Raw genomic sequence first — 25,791 nt, 5'->3', positions numbered from 1 at the left:
TTTGTACACGTCGTTACTGACATGACAGATCTATTTGCCTTTCCGCCATTTCCTCCCCTTTCTCGGTCTAAGCGTCATAGGGCGTATTATGGATTCCCCCGTGTGCTTATAAAACAAGAACGAGAACAACACTCGAGCCGGAGCTTAAAGGAAAATGCTCGTGCTCGCGGCACTGAGCCGTTCATTATGTTCATCAAAGCCTCTCAACGCTCCACTTCGGCAATAGCTAGCGGTACGCAGGTATATCGTTTCGCGTACGAGTGTGCGTTATACGTATGTGTACGTGCACGTGTAGATGTATCTCTTCGCGTTCTCTTCTTTGCTGGTGCGCTCGTAAGAAGCCTTCTAAGCTGCCCCGGAGTGCCTTCTTAAGGCCGGTAGTTGGAGAAATTTCTACGCGTAGGTATGCCGACGTAATCCCTTAGATATTTCCCTTACGTAATGCCCGGTTGTCCGGGTATTGGATGGGAGAGCTCGCGGAGCTTGTATCGGCACGTACGGGTATTAGAACTCTCTTGAATTTATGGCGGTAATAGTTGTTGCTAGAAAAAGCTCGTTCGAAGACACGTCTCTTTACTGAATTGTATTTTATTTTTAGCATTAAGTAATTCGAGCAATAAGAAAAGCGACCATGAAATTAGAAGAAAGAATTTGCATTCGGGTACTTATTGCACGTTACACGTTTAAAAACTTGGATCTTGATTATATTGTACTTAAATGCAAAATTCAATAACACTCGATTTTAGCTCATTTGTTTCTCTTTATAAATCTGCTATCTAAAGTTAACCTATAAATTATTCTATTCAAATTGACGTAATAAAACGCACTAAAGAGAGATACAATACATCTAAATGTAAGAAAAAATGCGGTTGCGCACGACTTGGGATTTTCGCATCGGGAGATGCTTCCTGAGACACGGATGAGGAAAATGGACAAACGCGATATAGGAATCAAGAACAAGGGGGCGAGTAGGGGTGGCGCACAAAAGCGAGTGATGGAGGCGGACCATAGCGACTAAGGATTCAATTCTTGCCGGGAACGGGCAAAGGAATAACGCGGAATCAATAGAGGTCGGTCTCGCGACTCCGCTTCGGCTTCGTCGTTGTAGTGTTGTCCGTCCGGCGCGGATGCCTCGGCCAGGTTGAACTCGTTGTATTTTCTCGAAAGACGAATCCTCAAATCCTCCAACCCTCCTCTACATTCTCCTCTTCCGAGCTCCCCAACCCCGCCACCTCGCTTGGGATCCGCCACGGCCGGCAGGGTCCATTCTGCGGAGACAGTATTTTTCTTTTCTTTACTGCTTCCTCAATGTCTTCCCTCGTTCTATTTCCTCAAACTCGAGCGACTCGTCGCCGTTCAATGCGACCCGGCGGAAGGGTGCGAGGAATTACTTACGTTTCATTGCGAACATTGGATTTGTGGCCTCCTCTAGACTGCGCTGCCGGTGGCGGCTCTTGCTCTTTCTCTCTCTCTCTCTCTCGCTCTCTCTCTCTCTCTTCCATCTCTTTCGTGCCGTCGATAAATGATAATAGCATTCAATCTGCCTAGAGAATCGTAAAGACATCCATCGATTTTAAATAATTTTATTGTTACTTTAAGTTTGATGTCTCAATTTATTTTCACTATTCGTCAATTACGAACAGATTGTAATAAATCCATGGTTGAAGATATTGAACTCCTGTTATCATGGTTTATCTCGTTTATCGGTGATATCGGAGCGGAGCGTTTTATTTACCATATCTACTACCTTGCCATAACTCGGAGAACGCTTTTTCTTTGTTTATTTGTTAGCGTAAGTTAAACGTTTGTTTGTATCCATTTCATCGAGCGCCGCTTTCGGACGATATTCCCCATTCGATTGTCGGGGATTCGTATATTCCCCGATGCAAGTAAACGAACCGTGCGATACTATCTCATGCGCGAAATCGCGAAGTCTTTACCCCAGTTCCTGTTTTTCGCCGGAAGCTGCCGCCGCTTCGTCTTCGTCCCAAGTACGGCGTGCGCGATCGAGAGAATGCCGCGTCCCGGCGTTCCCGTCTTTACTTTGGGAAACAGGCCGTCTTTTTCACTGGATTTGAATCGCCGATGTTGCGGTAAAGGTAACGCTTAGCGTTACGCTTCCCCGATAAAGCACGTATTGGCAATTTAGCGTAACCCACAATATTGCTTGGACACGATATTCCGAGGCTTCATATATATCATATTACGAGTTCGCGGCGACGAAAGAAGGTACAATAATAGGCAGCCTGAGCAATAATAGTGCCACGGGCAAAGATTTTACGGAGGAGAAAGAAGAGATCTTTCAGCTCCATTCCCCGTTTGAATGGACTTTCAAACTTAATTGAGAACGGGAAAAAGTCGGTACGAAGTCTCGCCGTGCTTCATTCTCTTCTCTAAGAATTGGCAGACCTGTGCAACTACAGTTTCCATCGTCTCTCACCTTCTTTGTTCGGACAGATCCCCCATTGTAGATCTTTTGTCGAATAACCGTTACCTACAATTTTTCTAAATTCTAAAGGTAATGTACAGTCCACATTCGCGAATATTAATTCCTCTACAGAAACAGAGTAATTTGCGTTCGGCGTATCGCAGCGAATATTTATTAATTTTGAAGATGAAATTTATTAAAGGAATAGTTTGGCGTAATACAAATAATATTCATGCTGCGATTAGCAAATGAAACGTGTGCAGATTTTTAAAATTTTCAACTTTATTGGTAAAGTTGATTTTTGTAAACAATAAAGAGGAATAAAATAATAATACACATGTCTGTTATCTCGAAATCAATAGAATCTTGATTAACAGGATGACTTTACCGCTTCTTAGATTCTTCATTAATTCGTTAGACTTTGTTAGATGTTTCTCTTGATACTTTGAAAACTGTACATAGTTTCATACGCTTTAGATTTTATTATTTTAAAAAGAAAATATTTTGCGCCTTTTTTGACGCAAGCATTTTAGTTTTCTAAAATATATTCTAATACGTAATATGATAAGATATTTAAACATTTGTTCAATTTACTTTTTCGAATACTACAAAACAAGAATTATTATAGTATTGAATTATGATATATATAAAAATCACTATATTTTATATTAAATAACAATATATAATATATGGGTAATAGTAATGGGCTGTGATAATCATTTGTTAATGTCGTACAAATGGGTTCTCGGACTTAATCGAGAGACAAAGGACGTAGACGTTTTGTCGCTCCTATATCGCGGCACTCCGAAAAAAAGTAACGGACTCCCAGAACGATAGGTTCGTCGATTTCTTCAGTATCGAACAAGGCACTATTGTACGTTTCTCGGTGTATCTCTGTTATCGAAGTAAATCCACGTAGTCCCTTTGCTGAGTCGGAGCGCCGCCGCGCGAAATAAGGAACGGAAGCGCTTACACCTCAAGAGGAATTCTCTTCGAGAGCTTTTCTTCGAACGCGGAGATATATACCGACCGCTTCTTCCTCGCCCGAAAGGGATTTGAGAGGACACTGGAACTAAAGGGAGGTACGACAACGTGAGCAGCGAGGAGGAGGAAAGCTGGCCCTTCGAGAAACAAAGTCCTCCCTTTTGCTTGTAGCACCGTTGAGAACTTTATTTTTCAGAATGCGTTCGATATTTCGATAATTGCTTCCTTGTGACTCCTCGTCATATCAAGGAGTTACAAGTACTGACTTCTACACAGAAAAAAGAAGACGAAAGAGATGAAATAAACAGATATTCTCGTCGGTTTTCAAAATCTTTAAATTAAAATATATATACAATATATCGTGTACTTTATAAAAAGATTAAACAGTAATATATTATAATTTATAAAATGCGCGCAAATATAATTAACGCAATAGTTGGAAGTTAGGAATGATCCGTCTCCAACTTTGGTAATAAGAAAGAAATATAAAGAAAAGATAAGTAGGCTTTTTTGTTAATATTCTTGTTAGGCTATCGGGGGTTCAAGCGGAACTAATCGAGAGTTGATAATTAGTGCTGATTTAATCACCGTTCTTTCAGGCAAAATTCTGCGCGTGCTCATCGACGCGGCCCTTTGCGAGATCCAATTAAAGTTTCGTAGAAATTCTCGTTGTCAGCCGAGCGCAGGTTCATAACAATTAATAACAATTTCCTTTTCATCGTCATATCATCAAGTTATGACATAAGACGATGAACGTGAATGAGACGTGAATTTCGCTGTGATTCCGGATAATGAAACTGCTGCTAAAATCACGCACTTTCAAACGGCAGTTTTATTCTTCATTATTATTTTTACAGCCTCAGATTGTTATTGTTGCAGCGATGAAATATTTGTTATCCCGATTTGTTAGCCCGATATTAATTAAATAAAAACAGCGAGGCAATAATTGAAAAACTATGCTCAAATCTCGGAATGAATGAACTATCGTATTATTATTTAATTGTTATTTAGGTTACTGATTCTCTAAACAATTAAATTATTTTGTAAACTAAATGTAGTCATCGAATTCAGTTCACTTATTTGTTTTTAATATCGTCGATGGATTAAAAATTTATTTTCCACGGCACTGATTAAATACCTATTCTAACAATACACGTCAGTTGATCAGCGGCCGTCCGGAGTATAAAAGCTAAGAGTGGTGTCTACGTTCGCGTTTCTCTCGCTTCCTTTCCGTGTCTCTCGGAAAACGAAAAGAAAGAATGATACATGTGCGGTCGACACGTCCCAGGTGTTCCTGATTATCTGCGGGAAGGGAAAACGCTGGGAGCTCTCGGAATGGGTGACCTTAAAAGTTCGACAAATTAGCTTTTACAAATTAAACCCTCCCCACGGTCCCAACTTTACCGACGGAATTTAAGGGAATCCGTTCGTATATCGATAGACTATAAAACTTCGCCGGATAGGAGTGGCCCCGCGTCTCCCGGAGAATTTACTGGAAACGATATCCCTTCCATCGTGCCCGCCGTATCCGTACGACTTCTTCTAGCAATCCACTGCGGCAGGTTCCACTGCGAAGGACCCGACGAAGGATGTCCACGCTCGGGATCTCGTTAAAGTTTCAGGGAACAGGAGTGGCGGCTCCTCTCGCGCACACAGCGAAGAAATTTAACGTACGCCAGATAATGTGTTATACTTATTATCGATTGCGATCGAAATATTAGTAATTATTCTTAACTTAATCTTGGATTGGAATTAGTCGAAACGATAATGTGCGTTGAATATATCTTTGTAATATAGATAAATGCATATGTATTTTGGAATTTTTGTTCTTGCGTTGTACTTCACATATCGATATAAATAAGGGGATGGAGACAGATCGTCTCAATTGCCGAGCAGATCGCGTATTTCAATCGAAACACTGCGCACTCTGTGTTATCCCTGCTTATCGGACCGATCTTACCATTGGCAGCCATCAACGACGAAATCGACTGCGAATCGCGTCAATGGGGGTCGTGGATTTTATCGTGAACGCGATCGCGTAATCCGGCATCGTGAAATCGCGCAACTTGTTGCATGCCGGACACACCCTCGGATCTCTCCACGCTTTTTCCCAGCGCTCTTCGGTAATGTGAAGAGAATGGCCAGGTCTCATTTTCTAGACTCATCCCAAGCGGTAGAGGAGAAATCCCTCCGAGCGCGCGGGTCCGCGCGCGTTTTGCCCCATCGATGTCAACCCGGAATATCGGGCAAATGGAGTGGATAAGTCTTTAGGCGGACTGCGGCGGGGTGTAAAAGGCGACACACTGGGGATGAGTTTAGATGTTCCTCCTAGATAAGACATGGGGGGAGAATCGTGCCCGGCGGTATATGGGATTTCCGTGCCGGGGGTAGATCGCCGATATAGATAGGCGGCATAATCGGGCCGACATAATTTCGGGCGGGCACTAAAGAGCAGGTGTACGATCAGATTTCCGTGCCCATCGAGCATCCGCGAGTGCTATATAGCGTGTCGCCCGAGACGTTCTTATGATTAATGCTGGATGCGAGAGGAATTCGAATGGGAGCGCGCGCGTGGGTTATTCCAGAGTCTCGGTGATATTTCCTGACCGAAATGTTACAGTCGATTTATATTCCGGTTGAAATGCCAGCAGGTGATTTTCTCTGTCAGAAAAGATGACGGGTTTCTCTCCAAAAAGTTAAATTTCTGAACGAAATTTGCTACAACAAATTGGATAACTGTGATCGTGTTACAAAATTATTTTCATCGCAAGTTTTAATTGTTGTTAACTTCAAGTTTTTCATAAAAGAAAAGAATGGAAGTAAATCGTGAAGTTCTCTCAAGTGAGAATTGAAGTTTTCTCAATTTTAATTTCGCGAAACGTTCGATACATTTCTTTCTTCGCGAAGAAATTAAGAACGTTTGAACAAGAGCAATGAGTCCACTGTTGCGTTTACGAAAAATATGACGGATCTATTCGTCTGGAATTAATGAACAAATCTTTCTGGTTGCAGAAACGGACACATGCTGACACATCGAAATAAAAAGCCGTACGAGTGCAAGGCGGAAGGGTGCGGCAAGTCTTACTGCGATGCGAGGAGCCTGAGGAGGCACACGGAGAATCATCATGCCGGCAGCAAAATCAACGAAAGCATCAGTCCTAGCAGCCCCACGACCGGGCCTCATACGCCTAACACCCCCGGAAGCAATCCCAGCACACCGAGCACACCTGGTGCAACCTCTACGACGAATGGTCACGGGCACGCGGCCTTGAAGCAGCTTCTCGCCACCGAACCCGCGCAAACGCAACAGCAAAAGGTAAAGTCATCGACGTGCTCTTTCCAGCGAATTTTGATCGAATTTCGAGTAAAACATATTGAGATTTCGAAATCTCGAGTGCTCGCGACTCGCCGGCTCGCGTAAAGAGACACGGTCCGGTCCGACTTCTTTAACGCCGAGACACGACCGTGTCTCATGATTTATATTTTTATTACGTTCAATTTATTCACTTGCATAAAATATAATGGTTTTGCTCAGAATGCAATTATTGTATTATTGTATTGTGCAATTTGTAATTATAGTTACGCTACATAGCTATCCTTACTAAGCTAGGGAGCTTAGAGACAAATCGAGATGACCAATCGATTCTTAATTTGTTTCACACGACGCGACACGAGAAACGAGGGATTTGAGTCTCACGTCCTTATTGTTTCTGTCGATCCGTCGATCCTCACAACGCTGCCCGTGCTGTATATTTCACGATTGAATTTTCTCGAAATTGGTCTGAAATTGCTGCGCCCGAGATGGGTTTAAGGGCTTACAGGGCGAACCTTTCAAAGAGTCGGTCAGCGTGCGTCCGACGCGAGCCCGCAAAGATGTAAGAGGATTAGGTGGCTTTTCCGCGATTGCCGAGTATGTCGCGCGATTTGTAACTAAAACGCCATTAATTTCTGTACCGTCTTTATCATTCAATTCGTCGATTTCCCTCGTTCCCTTTAACCGGATCTGTTCGCATATCGAACTTATATGATAGATAATATAATTAAGAGAAAACGTACAAGCATTTCCAAACGTAGAGATTCTCGCGAAATGGAATCTTCAAAATGAAGATAATTCCTGTTCGCGTAGAATCGTTAATTAGAATTTGACCCCGCGAGTCGGCCAGGTTGTTGAGCGATATAGAGCGGAAAATTTCGATCCCTTTCAAAAGTGTTCCTTCTCGCTTTTATCTCCTCGCGCTCTGCGGATTTAATTTTATAGCTTGCTAGCTTTCGGTAACTTTTATTACCCGCAATGGTCCCGTCTACCGAATGTAATGCACGGCGATAACGAACTTCAGATTACTATCTCGCCAATTACTACAATCATTACTCCGACCTCGTGATAGTTTAACTTCTTTGCAACTCTGATGAACTTAATTTTCATCGGCCGTAAGGTTGAGTGGGATTCTCTTTTGAGACTGGTATAAATTATATCCGGAAAACCTCTTTAAAAGTAGCTATTTTGCATCACCGAACAAATTATTTCTCGTTAATGAAGGAAGTGCGTTTCAGCGAGAAGTAACTTCATAAAATATATCAATAATTACTACATCATGTATTTTGTGATACGAGATATTTTTTTGCAAAACGTAATATTATTTTATATCGCTTCGAACCATCTGACAGCTGTAATTTCACGTTGATCACCGGCATTTTATTCCCTGCGTTCGTTTTTCGATTCGTGTTTCCGGACAGTACTAACCATCATCAGTCTTTCGAAACGCGATAAAACGCAAGAGGCAACCGTTTCGGCATCACGTCCGTAAATGTCACATCAGCAGCGTCGCTGTGGCTTTTAAACGCTGCCGAAAGAAAGTCGTTAGTTCCAATTGCGGCCGTCGCAATTAAAGGACGCGAAGCGGAAACTTCGCGCCGTCAGAAAGGCCTCTCCCGATCCTTTCCTTTCTCTCTTTCTTAGCCGTCTTTACCATCTTTCTCGGATTCGACCGACACGTAGGTTAGTAGCCCGCTGGCAAAGTTTATTGGCTGCGACCCTTGACCACGTAGGGCCGAGGTGGCTGTACCCCGGCGAACCATTGTCGGACGATAAAAGGGCGCGCGAGAAAACGAACCGTCCGTGAGGAACGAGAGAAGTCGGAAGGAGAGCCCCGAAGGTGAGACCACCCTTCGTCTTCTCCTGCCTGCTCTCTCTCTCTCTCTCTCCCTCTCTCTACCTAACTCCCTTCCCCTGCAGTACTCCCTGTCAGACCTGGTGGAAATTAGTTCTTGGCCGTAGAGCACGGAATTATTGCCGCTTTCAAAGTCGCTCGCTGCGCTTGCATTCGAAGGCGAGTGAGAGATGCGAGGAGAAAAGCGCGCGCGTTGGAGAGCATAAGAAGAGAAAAGGAGCAGAGAGTGAGAGAGAGAGAGACGGGGAAACAGCTATGTGTGTAGCTGTGCTTCCGTGTGCGTTGCGTTGAGAGAGGGTGGGAGGGTAGTTAAACCGAGACTACGAATCTACGATATTGAGTTAGAAGTAAGGCGGGCGGTCCTGAAGTGGGGGCTAATAAAATTTGATGACCGGGAACTTCGTAATGAGAATGAGACGCGGGAAGGAGGTGGAATTGAGGGAGACAGAGAGCAAGTAGGAGAGAAAGGGAGAGAAACGAAAGCGGTCGGCTATGAAAACTTCTCAGACGTAGCGAGCCCGCGATTTATGATATTTCATCGGACAGCCGCGGAGTCCGGAGAGTAATCTTTTGTAGTCATTAATTTTCTTTCGCTACGTCGTCGTAAGTTGCAGCCGCCTTTGTCGAAAATGGCGCAGCTGCGGATATTTATGAATTTGCTTCTCCGACGCGTGAAATTTAATCAACGCTCGCGGATACCGCGTTAATTATTCACCGTAGCGCTATTGCTAAATCTGCTTACGAATTCTCCGCGACGTCTCAATCCTCGATCGGCCGATAATGCTCGCACTTCAGATTTCAAATTTCAGATTTCGTAAAAGTTTTAATTAATCCAGTGGTCCTTGATCTAAAAACATTTTAAGTTATAATTATGTATGCTTTGATAAGAAAATTATTTCTACGATACCTATTTTATAACTGAACAATACATATATTTTACATATATATATATATAATGATTTACGAATTATTTTAATTAATATCACATAGACACTTCGGACAAATAAGATCGACATAATTCAAAAGGATTGACTAATATTATTATAACGCAACTTCGAAAGAAGTTGCTAGTGGTGTCATTGGCTTTCGAAATTATGTTGTATAAGAGATCGCCGTGAAAGATTATTCGCTGAATGAACCGAGAAGTCATCTCGCGCCTCCTCGAGCTTTCGCCTCGTTCAAATCGGTAACTTCGCGTACGTGCCACGTTTGGGATTCCGCCGAGGACCCGCCATAAAGTCGTCAGGGCACAATCGCGCGTGCGAAAGTAGAACCACGAAGCGCGAGGAGTAGGAAAATACGAGAGGTCGAGAGAAGCACGTGTGGCAGACGAGAGAGAGAGACAGTAAAAGGGATGAAGGGGGACAGATTCGGAAAGACGGGGGAGGGATGGTGGATGAGGGTGTATATACCAGAGACGAGAGAGGGGCGACGAGAGAGGAGAAGTGGCTTTCCGACGCGCGAGCAAGCTCGCGATTTTCCCGTCACGTAGAGATGCGAGCTCGACTAGACGACGAGAACGACGACGACGACGACGACGACGATCAAATTTGTTCGGGAATTCGAAATCGCTGGGACGGAACGATGGGTTGGGAATAAAGTGTATGCGGCAGCCGAGTGTGTTCGCGCCGCGTCCTAGGAACCTTTCAGCAGGTTCGCCACGAGCGCGCGCGGGAGAAGGGACGAGCCGACGGAGGAGGAAAGAGTGATTCGACATCAAAAGGTGTCTACCGGTCGTTCAACTGACTTCGGTTCGCGCTTATCGAAAAACGGCCCCGCCTGAAAATCACGGTTATCGTCCCGGAAAATCACTGTATCGCTCCGGAGCCGCGCACTAAGTCAAAGGATATGTTTCTTCGATACTAGACTCTTCTAGTATAAAGACTACTAGTATAAAGATTCTTCTGATATGAAGTCGTATTGTCAAAGCCTACGTTTTATTCGAACCTCGTTGAAAATTGCGAGTGTATTACGGATCATCTTTATCGTTTTTTATTTCGTGAATCTTCTCGAAAATATGATACAAAAATTATTAATTAATTACAATGAGAGGAAAAGAGTGAAAGAAAGAGTAAATTAAGAATTCAATGCATTAAAAGTTTCTCAATGTTTAAAGCGATAGGTTATTCCTGCATCGTAATAAATATTAATATAATATAAATACACGATATAAATACGATATGAATGATTATATCGATATCACTGACTGTAAGCAATCATTTTGAGTTTTCAAAGAGTGTTGAGTGAAATAAATAAAACAATTTATTTCATTCGGTTATCATTGAAAGTTGCAAAAGTCTCCAAAACGCGCAATCACTCTCGCGTGACACGACGAAAATATTTTGTAAATTTGTTTTATAGGGAGTAGTTATTTTTCCTTTAAAATAAATCTAGGCGAAGAAATTTTATGCTCGCGGATATATTCGCGGCCAATTACCAAGCATACCGGGCACCATCAGCGTGATTTTCATTCGTGCAAATATTTGCCCGTGCAGGAATTACGGAATTCAATCTTGATGATAACGCTCCCACGAATTTTCGTGCGGATCTTTGACGAGCGTTAATGACGTCAAAGAATTGTGGAATTTCATAATGTCTCGCTAACGTATCGCTCGTTATTACAATGAAACAACCGAAAAGGATTTTGTATATTACAGTTAATACGCACGTCCGCCGCACTCGCTCGATTGGAGATTACAGCGGAATCGCAGTTTCAGAAAACAAATCGAAACGTGTGTGTATTCAAAAGCTATTTTTTTTTCACAATATATATGTATGTTTTTTTAATGGACGCATTCCGTGAATACTTCAACAAAATATTAATAAAACGCTTTTTATATGTTTGAGACAAGTCTTCTATGTAAAATATATGAAAACCTTTTGTATATGTATACATTTTTATATATTGTATATTGATGTCAGCGCATAAAGCTCTCTCTTTAATGAAAAATTTATTTATTTTTTTTTTAATATCTTGCAGCCATTTTATTTATTTAATCAAACGCTCGGCGTTTATGTTCTCGACAAATGCGAAATGTTTAGCAAATGTTTATTCGCGTCGACGCTTATTCAATCTCCACCACCATTCATTTTAAAACTATTGGACAATAAGAATCGTCCAATCGTCCCTTTCAGCGACGCGGCGGTCGAACTGGGTCGAACAACTGCGAGAGACTAAATCTCGAAGACTGATTTACGAGCGTCTGCGAATCGATTTATGCGACTTCGGACATCCCCCGTCGCTGCGGTTCCAACTAATTTCGCGTCGCCGATGTAGTATTTTCAACCGAAAACAATTTTCTCATTCTGCGACGGTATCCGGCTTTAATTACATTATGGAATTTCATATCGCGCAGAACGTATTCAACGAATTCCGCGCGGTGTGATTCTGTGCATTCGTGATTGCCGCGTCGCGCATGTTAAACCAGCACACGTTTGACGCTCGATAGAGTTAGCTTCTTGCCGACGCGGCTTCCACATAGCAAAACGAAGTCCTCAACCCCGAAAATAATTCAGTTCTGACGCAGACCCGATTCTCATTCTATGTCAGCGCCAGCCGATGCCCGCCGTGGTATGGAGCGCGCAATTGGCGAAATTCCTGAAATCTACTGAAAAGGATTAACTTTGAGGGTTGGACAGTCGGACTTTGTCGTTATTAAATTCTTGTTTACAGATCAGAAGTAAAATACGTTACGACGACGATAATCCAAATTTCGCGATGCCTCAGAAAAGCCCACCCACTTAAATTTTTAAGTAGTTAAGTTTTAAATTTTGTATTCCTTCTAATACTCAAAATCAATATTTATGTAAAAGAAAAAGTAGATTTTCTTTACATTTTTAAATTGGGTAATTACAAAACCTACGATTGCCGTTAATTTAGTAATAACGTGAAACTTTGCAATATACATTATCTCGCCGTCTTTTTTTTAAGTGGAGCTATCTCATGTTTAATCGGCCCCGCCAGAACTTTAATTTAGAATCGTACGAAGTTTTTAAATTATTAAGCTAACGCCGGATATCCCGTCCGACGTACAATATTTATATGCCGCTTTTCCGCTTTTGAACTTTTCTAGCAGTTACATTTAGTTAATCATTCTACCAACGTTGTTTCCGTGTCCACTTTGATAATATTAATTATTACATAATTACTTTGGACGCTACGTGAAACTCCAAATATTTAGTTGTCATTAATAACGAAATTAATTATAGTATTAATTGTTATTGACACTAGTTTCTAAATAGAAGGAATAATCATCGCTATTTGTTGATGTTATTACAATTATTAGATATATTAATCTGAATCAATATTGAAGGATAGGTATAAAGAACAACGTGAAAAAAGAATCCTAGACGATAGCTAATATTTTCTTTTTTTTTTTTTATAATTTAGCAAAACACACTCTTGTATAACATCGTTTCCGAATAGACGATAAATTTCACGATTCAAAAAATATTTCAGTTCGAGGAAGGTATCCACCTTCTCTTTGAAATATAATTATGCCCCTACATTCAATCGTTCCCGCCGATTAATCTCTCGTAATTCCCAACCTTCTCGCGTTCCGTCGTCATCGAATTTCCTCCGATTCCCAGACGAAATCGCCCGCCCGTACTTTCTTTTCTACGAGAGAATATATCGTACCTCCGCGGTGCAATCTTAACAGAATTACGAGCGTAATAGCCTCTACTCTGCTTTGGTACTCCGACTGATTTATATCTGGGCTCTTTCACTGAATGAAGTCGATACAAATGACCGCCACGCGAACGTTCTCGTCCGTAATGTGCGAGTATTGTAATAATGGATACGGTATCCCCCTCTTGAATTATTAAATCCGCTCGAATTTAAGTTAAGTGCTATAAACAGCTCTTCCATATTTAGACAAATAAATACTTTATCAGCATTGCGTCGATAATACGGTTTTTAATTTCTGGGTACGTCCGCCGGGTAATTTTTCTACTCACTACCCCCTTGCAAAAGGGGGCCACGGCTGGCTGTCTGTGAAAAATAAACGAGCCCGTGCAACTTGGCGCAACGCCGTTCCGAGCCATTAAACTTGCACGCGGTAGCAAGTTTTTCGAAGCTGCGCATGCACTCTTCTCATGCACGGAGGGAGAGAAAGAGAGAGAGAAAGAGATCGTTGCATGCTGTACGGCGATGCACACACGCGAAGCGCTGTGCTGTGTGCCCGTAGGGGCTTTCGATATTCCGGCGCGAGTGCCGCGCGGAAAAAGCCTAAGCACTACCGTTATTGATGACCGTCGTGTCGAACGGACCGCGTTGATTTATCGGCCCGGAGGAAAGAAATATTTCTCCGGGGCGCGCCAGGGAGGGGAGGGGGGAGAGAGAGGCGGAGATAGGACGACGGAGAACCGCAGGTGATACGCCGAGGCGGAAATTTACGATAATATTTGCCGGGGCCGGACGAGCCGCGAAATGAAATTTCCACGATATGGCTTACACTTCTCGCGACGAGACCTTTTTCCCGACCGCGAATTTCACGGTAGTCGCGATAGAAGGGAATCGTGACGGCGGAGGTCGGAAGGTAGAAAAGTCTCGTGATAAATTTCTATTTTATTTAACTATCACGAGATATTTAAATCCAGAGGCTGAGCGCCGTAACTTGTCAGAGGGACTTTTTTTACGCTATTATAATTTTGGAAAAAATTTATTCTCGATTCCAAAATTATAAAGTGCTTTCCTCCTGAAAATCTTAAGGAATATACATTAAAATATTCCCAGAAAATGTCTTTCTGTTAAGAAAGTAATTTACGAATGCAATATAATCATAAGTAAGAAACTGTACAATGAAACATTCATCGAATATGACGTAGGAGAATTAATAGGCAGAAAGCGAGTATTATTTTAAATCATCGTTTAAACGGTACATTAATTAGACGATACATAAAGGAAAACGAATTAGGTTGGTCTGCTTGGACAGACCAGTGTACAATGTTCTGACGTATATCGCGATCGGGCACAATATCCGGGCAGTTTACATGCCGAGCCTCCAGTTCACTCGCCGTTACGCCGCGAGCTACGAGCTAGTGTGTGTTCTAACGCCGTGAACAACCATTTCCTACGCGACGTACGTCTAGCTAAGGTATATTTACTCCGGGCCCTCTCGTTGCAGCCCACAGCGGCTTCGGAGACGACCCGAGAGATCCTCGACGAAAACTTGTTAACCGTCGACGAGCTTAAGCCACTCGAAGGCTTCGCCTTCCAATTTCTCGTTTGTCGTCCTCTACGTCTCCGGCTTCGAACTCGCGGCCGTCCTCCTCGTAGCTCTCTCGGCTCTCTCTCGTAAGATCCGATAGAAGCGATGGAGGAGGAAGCCGTCCCTCTTGATATCATACCGGGTGGCCCTTTGACGCATTTACCGCGAGCGGTCTGATGACGTGCAGCGTTGCAAGTAGTAACGCTTTGGTTCACCGGCTGACTTGTGCCTGCGCTCTTTCACTAGATAAGATACAGACGAGAGCGCTATGGTTATATTAAATATATTACACTTCCTACTCGCGTGTGTGTAGATATTATATGAAATATTTCATTTTTCGACGTTAATACTAAAAAGATTTTATTTCATTTCTAATACGTTTTAATTACTAATTAATTTAATATTGAAATCTTATCGTTCATTATTTTCATCTTTAAAGAGGCAGATTGTTATGTGTTTTTAATAAGTTCAATAATCAAGATGAAATATTTTTTAACTCGCATAGAAATAGTGAATTAAGAGATGAATTTATAAAAATTATTGGCTGCATATTACATTTTGTTATAATCTATATAGATATATGGCAGCATGGAATATTAGTAGTATTTAATAATGATTATTTAGGGATACTTATTATACTAGGTTAAATTAAAAGATTATTACGAGATTAACGGCTCTTTGACTGATGTATCCATCTCTACCTTTTCGCGAAACGATCGAACGGCGGGAGAAGAAACCGCTGGGAAGCTATTTCGCACGAGGGACCTTTATAAATTTACGTCGAGCGGCGTGATGACGCGCCACGCTTCAAGTAGACGATAAAAAAGTAGCTGACTTGAGCGTCGAAAACTTGGAGCGTATACACGAGCTGTAGTAAAAGTCCGCGTAATGATATATGGGAGTTCGAGTGTCCGCCTCTGCGCCGGCATCCCCGCCGTGCGCGCCGATAGAACATTCCGATGAAAATTGCATCAGCGAACGGTAAAATTCTGTATACCGATGTGAGAGGCTTTTGAGTATCCATCACGGCGCCCGCCGTCGGTTAGGTAAAAGTATCTCGACGGAAATTGGATCGTCGCGTCGCCTCCGGCGATGGTCCGCCCGGGGATACTCCACCGTGTCGGACAAAAATTGTCTTTCGGTCGCGGAGGGCACTCTTTCCTCCCTCCCCTCCTCTTCGTTATTCGTTTCGCAAGTACCTTCCATTTATCCGCGTAAGCAGGCTGCGGTCGCGATCATCGTAAAAACATACATCCGTCTCGTCCGCGTTGGAGAACAAACGCGGAGGGACCGACGGGGAAAATGATGCGTTGCTCGCCCGACGCTTCTGCGGGGAAAATCGCTTTAATGATTTTCGCGAAATTGCAATGTGTCGCGATAACGTCGGTTACAGCCATTATCCCGAAAGATTTATCTTCAATTCTTTCAAATGCACATTCTCGGTGCGCGCGCGCACATACGCGAGTCGTTCCGCCGCACGTAGAATATCATTTCCAAAAATGATGGCACGCGCTCTACTCCCGAGGAAAATTGAATCATATTTTCTTCAGCTCGCTAAACTTCTAAGTCACGTAGCACCGTCTGAGTTTCGAGTTTGGGCCTTTCTGGCCTTTTTATCCCGCTTCACAGCGGGGTCGACGCTGCGCGATTTACAAAGTGGCTCACGTAGCGTGCACTTTTTAACGTAATTAACTTGTGTCTTCTCATAATTTAAGTTGCCTTGCGTATACAGGCCCAGGAGTGGCCACTCCTTGGCATCTCCGTTTTGTTACACAAGAATCTGCGCGATATTTCACGCAGTTGTCCTCCAGCTCTGCCGTCGCGTTGATCATCCTTCTTTCGCGTGCCGATGGCACACACAATCCTGTATTCCATATTCATGTTCAGAAGCAAACCCGGGCGGACACGGGCCGTACATATTCGTTCTCTTTCCGTTAATCATCCGGCGATCTCTCGGCTATCGGTGCTGCTGCATCATGTTCATCCCATTCGCCGATCGCGCGTAACAAATCAAAGTCAGGCGGCGAGCAGGATGGAGACGTGCCGTGCACCAATGTCGAACGGGACATTGGCATGCGAGAAGATGCGACGTGGACAGGGACGACGCATCCGAGGGACGAGGGGAAGGGCATGGTCGCGCATGGTCGCATGTGCGATGCGGCGCAACGGTGACACGGCGACGTTTCGTGTTCAAGTGGATCCGAGCGTTTATTTGATATACAGCTAATTAGAGATCGAAATCGCGACTCGTCAGAGAGCGCGTCTCTCGCTTTGAAACGGATAGCGGTCGGGTTCACCCTTGTCGCGTGTGTCCGTGAGACTAATATCTCGTGTGTACGTTCGTCCGTGTATGTACGAGCGGACGATGCGCCGCCGCGTCGCCAAGTATCGCGATTATCCGGGTAATGAAGGAGAAAATTTTATTCATAGTGAAGATCACACGCTCGAGTCACCGTTGCTGTGGAATGCTTCGACCTCTAGAAATATCGTGACAAGAAATCTTGAGTGACAGCTCTTTTCGATATGATCCATTTATCTATCGTACATATTCCTATATATATATATATTCCATTGAAGCATATTCGTCTGCATCTAATTCACCCGAGACGTCGTTTCTGTGATTCTCATTTTCAGCAGCCTTATATTTTAAGCACGCTCTGCTATTTCGAGAAGGGAAACCCAATTAAACACGCGAGTCCGATTGAGGTAAATTAATTGAAGATCAAAGTCTTAGTTCAGTTTCACAAGTGCAGGTGGAATGTAGTACTAGGCTTTCCACGCTGTGTTCACATCAGTGCGGAATTAGATTATGAATAATATGTTTTATATGGAAAATGACGCATATCTCTCACTTATCTATCACGCTGTAAAGTTAAGTGAGATGCGAACTAAACTTGCATTCGTGAATACTGCTCAAATCGTAGACTGCCGGTAAATGAGTTTCATAGAGGCAATAACAACCAATTTTATTTGTTAAAACGTTTGAGAAAATGGCAATAATTTTGTGCTAACTTGCTATTTTCTTTATGATTGAATTATTTAAGAATAACCTATAATGAGACCATCATATAATCTACATGCTAATTTCACGTCTTGATAAATCATTTACTTTTTTACATTTTCATATTTGCGGAAAACGTTAGGAAAACGTTTCAAATTAAGTCAGATTCGGATAAAAACCAAATTCCTTCTGATGACAGTTTTAAATGCATTGCCTACAACCAAGCGATAAGCTTCTTTCGCACACACTCGCGCGCGTTCAATGGGAGACAGAATCGGATGATTGTGTTCAACGTTCGCCCTTCAACTTGATATACAGCTAATTGGAGATCTGAATCTCGGGGCGTAGATCGTATCCCGAGGCGCGAGAGTAGAGCGCGTAGATGTACAAAACGTTTTGCGGTGTCGTGCGCAGCAGCGTTTCTCAATGCTACTGGTCATATTAAAAAATCGTTAAGTACTTCTTTAATCTGTGAATCAAGCAAGAATGAAACGAGATAAGAAACGAGAGTAAAAACTAATTCTTTCTTGCACGTGTAATGTCTTTGTTCTAAAGCGCGCCTCTGAGACTACGCCAGATGGAAAGAGTAATTTGTATACTTGAATTTTATCTCAATACTTAATTATAAACGCAGCATCATTATGAGCATAGATTCAAGCAGCGTCATTATGAATTTTTCGAGTTTTTTGCAAAAAGCTCTAGTAGATTGAAGCGGAGAGGGCCAGTATTGATCGTTGAAGCATTAAGTTGAGAAACCCTGATGTATAGCATGCCATGCGCTTCTGGATTTGCGTCTACGTGGGAGCGGGCACCTGCACTCTCGCGTAAAACACATCTCCGCGATCCCTTCGACAAAAGACGGGAGACGAGATGGGAAAATAGAAAGGATCCGCTCTATCCTGGCAAACTATAACTAAAACCGCGCACGCGTTAGTGTACTGCTCTATAAATTATATATCATCCGTTGGATCTGTGTGCATGCGTGTGGAGCCGGACGCCATTCCGATGTCACGTTTGAGTAATATATTATATTTCTGCTTGTCACGACTATGCTTGTACCTATACACCATCGCGAGTTGCAATTTCTTCTCCTGGCACATCGCTGCCATCCATTCTTTTTCTCGTGGAATGGCGCATAAAATTCGCGGATTCGTCACGTTGCGAATCGGAACATTCTGATTGCAATATTACAATACTAAATCTAGAGGGGTAATTTTATATAAACAGTATTGAGACGTAATCTTTCACGAATTACTTCTTTATAGTGCAAAAAAATATTGATACGTAAAAACTGAAATTCTTTCGTGTATAATTTACGTGTGATATACTATTTATATAATATAAATCCTAAATAGCAAGTTATTAATATATCTGTAAATAGATATATAGAATAGTTATAGAATAGATATCAATCAAATAATTTTATTTCTACTTCAATACTTTACTAACAGAAAGAAACTTCAAAAGAAAACGCGAAAAATCACAAATGATTTATCGGAGGAAAAGTAATAATAGAAAAGGTATTGTGGTCACTCTTGGTCGTGAAAAAATCTCGGATCGATAGCTCCGAAATTTTCATCTTACGGCCGTGTTCATATTTTTCATTTTCTACTGTCAAAATGTCCAAACTACGTCAAGCGAACGACTCGCAATCCCATCCTACATGCTCGACATGTTCATCCAACATTTCTCTTCCCTTTTTCCTTGAAACAAAGAGAGAGAGAGAGAGAGAGAGAGACTTGGCTTGTCGCTGTGATGCGAGACTCGTTTCGTACGACTGCACTTCGTTAAATCAACGAAGCTACCGTACCGCGTAACTGAGTTAACGTATACTTTGCGAGTGTTTTATCAAACTACTATATCCCGCTGAGCAGAGCAAGCTGACTATGTCGTATCGCGATATCACGTGAATCCATAGTTATGTAACCGACACAAATATTTCCTCCGATAACAGAGAGTTTAATTAATTTGAAATGCGCGCAAATGCCGATTTAGCAGCGCGAAATTACCGAGATAACCCACTCGTGTCCTTTATAATATCGGCATACCGTCTTTCAGTAAAGACTTCAAAAATACTATTACTCGTATGGAAAGCGCATTCCCGTTCTCGCAATTGGATTGCGAGCGAGTTGAGATCGGTACAAGTGCCGCTAATTGATTCGGCAATTAATCGCGTCGCGCGGAGTTGAGTGGACCGCCGCCGCGCCGCCCGCGCCGCGTGGACTAATGCGTCCGTCGTGAATCAGTTTCGCAGTTACAAGTTTCTCTCGCCGCTCTCTCTCTCTCTCTCTCTCTCTCTCTCTCTTTCTCTCTCTCTCTCGGTCCCGATATCGCGGTCGGCGATTTTATTATCTTCCCGGCGAACAAAGTTGGAAAATCGCGCGGCGGCCAACCCGCAAGAAAAGAAGGAGAGGAAAACTTTCCATCGCGCGGCTTCGGCAAAAGAAATAGTACGCGCGTTTCGCCGAGCGGCGACTCGGCTCGACTCGACCGATGCGATGCGATGCGTAACTGGATCGGGACCTTATTGAGTTTCCGTACTTTCGAATTCCGCCTGCCGTCGACGAACAACGGCCACCCTGATGCGCGCGCGACCGGAGGCGGTGAATTTGCTTTTCAAATTTTCGTTCTTTCGCTCGCGGGCGGCCAACTACCGTGGCTGCGGATCAATGGGTTTTCAATTTAGCATTAGTTTCACATCTTACTGCACCTCGCCTGACTCGCCTCGAGAACACGGTTCTTCGCATCGCCGATTCTCACAGTCTATGAGACTGTTGGGCGAAAATGTTAAAGAATTACAATATAAATATGAAAATGTTAAAGAAATGCATACTCATTATGCGAGAAAAAGTATGTTTTTTAGAATTAATTTATATATGCACATGTACACAATTGAATAAATAGAGCAGTTTCAAATCTTTGCATAGCAAAAATAAAATAATTTGTAATTTATATTTTATATATTTAGGCTCTCGTCACGAAATACATATAATTTCGAGAATTTTTTTAACTATTCTTGAAGCCCTCTCTTATCGCATCGTATTGATCGACAGAGCCAGTTTCTCGATATCGCAACCGATCGAAATAGGATTCCGATTTAATGCCAGCTTCAAATACCGAGCCGTGAACGGACAATATTGCAATTAGGCTCGTGACAGTCGATCGAATGTCGGTATCCGTTGCAAACGCGTGTACGCGCGCGGCACGCCTCGCGAGTCTGATTTAGGCAATTTAGATCGCCGCAGCTGCGTGCTGTGCAGCCTTTCAGCCTGTCAGTTCTTGCTCTGACGAAATAGCGAAATCGTCGGCGCGTCTCTCGATCGGTTTTGCCCGCCGGCGATGTGTAACAACGACGGCGATGGCGCGGCGGCGATTGAAAATCCAAGAATCCGGGAAAACTTTCGAGGAACGCAGCTAACGAACAAACTTTCGCTGTATGTATAGCCCGTCGTCGCAAGATCTCGACAGAGTCGAGATTTCGTACTTAACGATTTATATAACGAAACGACTACGCGTCGGTACGGAGTCGATAAACCGAGTATTAATTAAATACACGACGATGACACGCCGGGATCTTCGAGCATCTCGACCAGTCTGCGCTCTTTGAAAGTTCGTAAGATAAACAGAAGATACGCTCTGAGGGCGGAGTGATAGCGAGAAGGGTATTTCTGATTACATTGGAAATGTTATTTGATCAAATTTCAGTTTAAAAGACTTGAGGAAACCGAGCCATAGCTCATTGGTGTTTGATTAACCAAATAGAATAAAAAAAATAGGCGTTAATATTTAACCGGTGCTAATTACTGACTATGTAATAATAGAAAAAAATGCATAATTGTTCCTAAAATGAATATTAAAAAAAAATGAAATAAACAGATGATAGAAACAAATCGAAACGCATTTTGCATCAGCGTGATAAAAATAATCCCGCTTAGGACATTTTCAAAGCTACGCCGACGAGAGATAAAGTATGATAATTTTTCATCCGCGAAGATATCGTAATACGAACATTAGCAAAATCTCTGTTGCTTCTTCCGGGGCTTATCTACCTGCTTCCCCCAACACCAAGCCGAAACAAAATATAACTATCCCGCGAGTCTCGCGCTTCTCCTTGCCCGTCTTAAAGCACCGTGGAATCACCAAGGCGCGCTGCACCCCCGCGAAAACTCTTGCGGTGACGACGGGGGAAACAAGAAGCGAGGAAAGTTATCTCGAAGTGCGCCGTCCCGGGAGAAAGTGGGAGCTGCAGCTCATCGTGGTTGAGGAGCGACTTGGGGACCCGACTGTAGGAGAGAGCGCGGAATTCTCAGGGCGAGATGATAGCCTGCGAGAGAGGGTAACTTGCTGGAAGGGAGATCACGCGTCCTCTCCGAAGACGGAAAAACTTTGGGATGAAAATTGACGGCCGGAGACGAAAACATGTGAGGGCGCGGGGAGGGCCTCTTAACACCTGCCTTTTCGCGCCGTAATAAGGTCGCTCGTCGGTCTTAAAGCGGTCGCGCATGGGCCGCCTAAACGAATTAAAAGTACGGAGAGGAGTTCCTCCTCCTTTCGTCCCGTTCTCTTCGGCTCTTCTTCGTCGTCTTTATCGTTGTCGACGCGAAGCCGGGAAAGTTGCTCGGCTACGTCTGCCGTATTGAAGTTTTTTACATCCGCCGAGATAATCTGGCTTAATTAATTTAATTCCAGTAGAGAAGAGAAGGGAAAGGGCTACGACCCTTCTACCCCAGGCCTCTCCTTCCCTCTCGCCTCGCTTCGTTATCGTCCCTTTCTCCCGGAAGGTTCTCTCGCAGCGAGGAATATTTTATTGTGCGAAAGCGATTTTATGAGACGGCTGCGCGATGTAGCGGCGCTGTATTTAGAGACCTTCGTTTGTCGCGAAGAACGAGATGATTTAGACGATTTTTCTTTTCCTCGCCAGGTTTGCACGGGACTGTATATATGCGAAGAGATTCAATTTAGTAGAGAGGGACGACGATCACAATCGAGAATTCTTACAATATCTGAAAATTAATATCGCTAGCGGCACAGATCGTAATAACATGCATATAGATTTTTATTACAGCACCAGATGGAAGTAGACAATTAAAATTACGTTGAAGGCAAATATTAACGAGCAAATATCGGACATCGATATATCGGAACCTCGTTCTAATTATTTTATAACATAAAATATCTTCATTTTTTCTCGCGTTAAAGTTTATAATCTGCTTTGACAGTGTGCTCCCCACGATAATCTCACGTGTGTCAATATAGTTCATATTCTGCCAATACATCGCGCGTGTTGTGCTATTTGAGCAGGCTGAGGAAATGCATTTTTTCATATTCGGTAATTTACAACTCGCGTTACACTTATTTCTTTTTTTCGCGTTATCTATTTTTTTTCTCCATTGGAACAAGTTCATTTGGTCCGTATTTTTTCCGCGTTTTCTCGTTTACATACTAATTTCCCTGGCCGATACGTGCGCTGTACTTTCTTGATCGAGCATATTTTCACACATTCCATTTCCTGTTTTGCGGCGAGCCTTTTGTAAACTCGGATTTTCCCTTCGTCCATATTATATCGGTTGTTATTCTGGATTGTAACGGGCGGCGACGCGAATTATAGAGAAAGAAAGAGAGAGAGAGAGAGAGAGAGAGAGAGAGAGAGAGAAGGGGGAGGATGAGCGTAGGGATGAATTTCACATCCTGTATATTACACGTTCGCATCCCGTCATATTATAACGGTAAAAAGGCACGTTATACGAGCACGAAAAATTCCTTTCCCTCGTATGTTCTGCATATTCCGCATTGTGCGTGAGTCACATACACGGTTTGGCAGTAACAGGTGTGAAAAGTTCATAAAAGCGAGGCATGCGTTATACGCAGACGAATGCGAGCGCGCGCTTCGTATGCTAATAAAACGTCGATAAGGAACGGCGCGTTCGCGCGGGCTGCGCCGGGTCTACCTTTATTATCTGCCACGGGAAGAAAAAGCTTGCAATTATAAATCCTGATTAATTTCGCGTTTTTATCGTTTCATCGAGCATTTATGATGGATGAAGTTTTTGAGCGAGTCCGCGGACGTACGATGTTATAAATCATGCAGTATCGGGAGTATATGCGCTCAGTTGGTACATAGCGTGTATGTATTTTAGTCGATATTTGCTCCTGCGTCAAGAAAATAACAACGAAAAATAAAACAATATGCGTACGTTCGCTCTATCTTAACAAAAATTTATTTGCACACGCGTAACAATAATTATTAGTGTAAAACCACAGAATATTCGAATTAGCGTCTATAATTCGTCATTTCCAACAAATAAATCTCAAAAAATTGTCAATTATTTCTACAAAATTGTTTTATAGCGTTTCTTTTTAAATAATCTACGGTTCGAGGCTTAAATTTCATTAGTGTGCATCGATCTATCACTGATTGACGAATTAACCGTGCGCGCTGAACTGTGAAAACCACACAAAAGGCGCATGTAGATGTTCAAATAATGGTACCGAGCCGCGGTAGCGTTTCCTCTCGTGCGAGAGGCGAAACAGAACGGATCGAAAGTGGGTCGGGTCGTCGCCGATGGGCGAGAGAGGACGATGATGAACGAGAGGGTCGTAAGGACGCGCGAGAGGAAGAACGGGCGGGTGAAGTAATGCGATTCTCGCGTGAGAATCGAGCGGGGGTGCCAAGGATGCGCGCGGGAAGATTCCGTGACGGGGAAGAGGAAGGAGACGTCGCAGGAAGGTCTCTCCTGATCTTGGTCTCTCCTGGTCTCTCCCGAGAGAGGACGAGAGTTTCGAGATGTCCCCGCTTGCCACTCGCCCCTCTCCCTTGCGAGTCGGCGATTTGTCAGCCGGGCGAATACACGACGAGAGATAACGGCGAAGTTTCGCAGACGCTCCGGATGGCCACGGACTCTCTCGCGGTTGACAAATGCGCGACCGTCGTCGGTGCCGCTTTCGGGGAACGGTTGCGCGTTTTGTATGCGTACAAATGACGATCGCGAAACACACGCGCGCATATGATAAGCGCGCCATCGGGGAACGAGATGATCCGGGGATACTCGCGGTTTTCGCTACGGTCTCGGAGGGAACTTGACGAATGAGTCTAGCGAATACACAACGCGTTTTTGCATTTTTATCGCGAAGGCGATATCTTTTTAATTAAGTCGCGAATATCCTGTGACGATAAGCGCGGCACTTTTGCGCGACGACAGTTTATTGCAACGTTAAAGCCGTTAATGAAAAATTTACAAATTCGTAACGTTATTATGTAAATAACGCAAAATACATGCAAATTTATCTTTATAAACGAATAGGATTTGTAATATTCTTGTACAAAAATTTTATAATTATCATGATTTGTATAAGGCGGATGAATTATTGAAACGGAAAAGCTTGCACACTATGCGCATCCGTGAAATAACATTCGTAATAATACGCATAATGCGCTACGGTATATTGTGAATCGATATTATATATTGTACATCGCGATGACCAGCGAAAATATTTATGGTTAAAGAGCGTATTTTAATAAACGCCCACGTCAATTAGCGCAACGCTCCGGTTTAATGAATGTGTTTCTGTAATTACGCGTGTAATACGTATTATTGATACGCGAACATTTTGCGCGAGGTATACGGCGGGCAACAAATTCAAGAATCGAAAGGCAAGAGCGCGTTGAAAAACATGATACGGGATTAATATCCTCAAACTCATGAATAAAACGGAAATACTGGCGCATATTATATCAATAGCACCGGGGCACATTGCGTTTCTGTGCGGGTATTTACAAACCTATCGCTCCCGGCATCGATTGTTTGCGAATGCGGGCGCGGCTGGTGTGTTTGCGAGGTTCTAACGGTAGTCAAATAATTCGCTAATTATTCGCGGAAAATTATTACGCGGAAGGATGTGGTTACGGGATGATAGTATCTTAAAATGCAAGTGCACTCTCGTCCTTTTCTCTCGCAAGGGAAACAGCAAACGCGGCTCGACTCGTCGCGTCGGGGGGGG

At 43.2% G+C, this 25,791-nt stretch overlaps 1 protein-coding gene and 1 long non-coding RNA gene across 2 annotated transcripts in view; both read left to right on the top strand.

Moving 5' to 3' along the window:
* The window catches only part of LOC105453446 (zinc finger protein 541-like), a 235,793-nt gene that overhangs the window by 206,725 nt on the left and 3,277 nt on the right, over positions 1–25,791 (top strand). The window contains exon 7 of the mRNA XM_011695408.1: positions 6,425–6,728. Within this exon, the coding sequence (XP_011693710.1) occupies positions 6,425–6,728 (304 nt within the window). The remainder of the gene's footprint in view (positions 1–6,424; positions 6,729–25,791) is intronic.
* Positions 20,938–21,557, top strand: LOC105453445. Its single transcript, XR_974867.1, has 2 exons — positions 20,938–21,402; positions 21,499–21,557. It is a non-coding gene; the product is annotated as an uncharacterized LOC105453445 (long non-coding RNA).

Source organism: Wasmannia auropunctata, unplaced genomic scaffold (assembly GCF_000956235.1).
Source record: "Wasmannia auropunctata unplaced genomic scaffold, wasmannia.A_1.0 LD335999.1, whole genome shotgun sequence".
Lineage (NCBI taxonomy): Eukaryota > Metazoa > Arthropoda > Insecta > Hymenoptera > Formicidae > Wasmannia > Wasmannia auropunctata.
This window is presented reverse-complemented; position numbering and strand designations above follow the sequence as displayed.